Genomic DNA, 2192 nt, shown 5'->3' on the forward strand with positions numbered 1-2192 from the left:
AAAAAAAAAAAAAAGGAAAACAAATCATTCTACCAAAAAACACCACTATCCATAATAGCAGTGACATGGAATCAACCTAGCTTCCCATCAACAGTGGGTTGGATGAAGAAAATGTGGTGTACATACACCATCGGAGACTACACAGCCATAAAAAAGAATGAAATCATATTGTTTACAGCCACGTGAATGAAGCTGGAGGCCATCATCCTAAGTGATTTAACGTAGGAACGTAGGAACGCAAAACCAAATACTGCATGTTCTCACTCGTAAGTGGGAGCTAAACATCAGGTACTTACGAACATAAAGTCGGCAACAATAGACACTGGCGACTACCAGGGCGGGGAGGGAGGAAGAGGAGGAAGCGCTGAAAAACTAACTGTTGGATACTATGCCCACAACCTGGATAAAATCATTCATACCCCAAATTTCAGCATCAAACAATGTACCAGGTAACAAACTTGCATATGTACCCCCTGAATCAAAATAAATTTGGAAAAGGAAAAAGAAAAAATGAAAACAAGTTTCCTTTGGCAGTGTATTATATGTAACATAATCCCTGTAATGTAAACAAAATGTACATATGCTTGTATGAACATACGTGGCATATGCATAAAGATTTCCAAAAAGAATCACAAGAAATTCTCTGTTGTATTTACCTGAATTAAGAAGGAATAGGGGCTGGAGGAAGTGTTAGGGGACTACCACTATGACTGAGAACCTTCCTATAGTATTGCAGATGTGTGGCTCTGCATTTACCACTTTCAAAAAATGTGCAACGCGGTCAGGTGCAGTGGCTTATGCCTGTAATCCCACCACTTTGGGAGGCCAACGTGAGAGGATGACTTGAGGCCAGGAGTTTGAGACCAGCCTGGGCAACATAGCAAGATCAGACGTCTACAAATTACAAAACAAAGGTGCAATGCGATTCAGCAGCATGGAGTAATTGCTGACATTTTTTGTTTTCTTCCCTTTTTATACTTCTCTTCATTAAAAAAAAACATGGGGTGTAGCTATAGGAAAGGAAGAAAACTGGTGGAAAGTGATCCTTGTCCAGAAAAGTATTTGACAAGTGATCAAAGAGGAGTCAAAAGCAGAGAACAAGAGGAGAATCACTTCTTAAACAGGCGAGGAGGAAGGAGACAGTGACTCAGAACAATTCAGAGAGTTCCTCACTTCACACAGCATCGCAAAAGAAATGGCACCTACATTCCACTGGTGAATGCTACAAACCAAATCGTTCTTTCAAAGTTCATAAGAAATTAGATAGGATCATCTTATCTTGAAGGAAAGAGCTTTCGAAGCTTTAAAAAAAAAAAATGTGTCCAGATTTCACACCTACTCAATGTCATATCAAAACTGGTGAATCCAAGTGAATAAGTGGATGTGTGTGTTTGTGTAATACAAAAGCACTTCTATGCACTGACTCAGAAATCCTACTTCCTCCCAGAAGCCTCCTTACATACTTGATCAGAAATCTGGACAAAGATTTACTATGAAGTATGTTCAGTGTAGTGAGAATTTTGAAGTACATCTAAAACTTCTGCTGTTTCAAGCAAGGGCTCCCTGAGTTTTGTTAGGAGCACACGATGGAGACTGTGCAGCCTTAGTCAGTCATCAAAGAACCCTGTGACACCCACTGTATGCCTGTGGAGGTCCAGGCTCTGGGGACAGGGAATAAGAAGCAGATGTCCTGCAGACTGCCACAGTCACCACCTCAGTGCAGCTGCTCCGTCCCCTGCAGTCCCTTCTCCCAAAGGCTTCATGTCCCCTTGGGCCAGGAGAACAGAGGCACTGCCATCCCCCACTGTCCTCAAAGTCCTGTGCAGGCAGCAGGCCAGGCATGGCACAGTCCCTCCTCAACTCACCAGCAGACGCCGTGGCTCCTCTGGCGACTGTACAGTCACATCTGTTGGCTCTGCTGGCTCCTGACCTTCGATTTCCTGCTCGGAGACCTGGGTGGGCTGCAAGAATCTGGTACTCAGGGTCTCGTTGTGGGCATTGTCCTGTGTCCCGTGAAGGGACATGAACTCGTGAAGGACGTGAACGCCAGAAAAAGACCTTGGGAAGGCAAACAGCCCACTCAAGTCCACACCCAGGGCTCAGCTTCAAGGTCCCCAGTTGGCAGCTGGACCTGCCATCCCCAATCCCTTCCAGTGAGGTCACCCCAGGCAGCTGAGGCTCAGCACATCCAG

At 44.8% G+C, this 2192-nt stretch overlaps 1 protein-coding gene across 1 annotated transcript in view; it reads right to left on the reverse strand.

Annotated features, from left to right (window-relative positions):
- The window catches only part of LOC105510209 (tumor necrosis factor receptor superfamily member 10D-like), a 19204-nt gene that overhangs the window by 13203 nt on the left and 3809 nt on the right, over positions 1 to 2192 (reverse strand). Inside the window, 2 exon segments of the mRNA XM_011939868.1 lie at positions 1866 to 2015; positions 2017 to 2058. Coding sequence (XP_011795258.1) covers positions 1866 to 2015; positions 2017 to 2058 — 192 coding nt within the window.

The sequence above is a fragment of the Colobus angolensis genome, unplaced genomic scaffold (genome assembly GCF_000951035.1).
Source record: "Colobus angolensis palliatus isolate OR3802 unplaced genomic scaffold, Cang.pa_1.0 Scaffold184, whole genome shotgun sequence".
Classification (NCBI taxonomy): Eukaryota; Metazoa; Chordata; class Mammalia; order Primates; family Cercopithecidae; genus Colobus; species Colobus angolensis.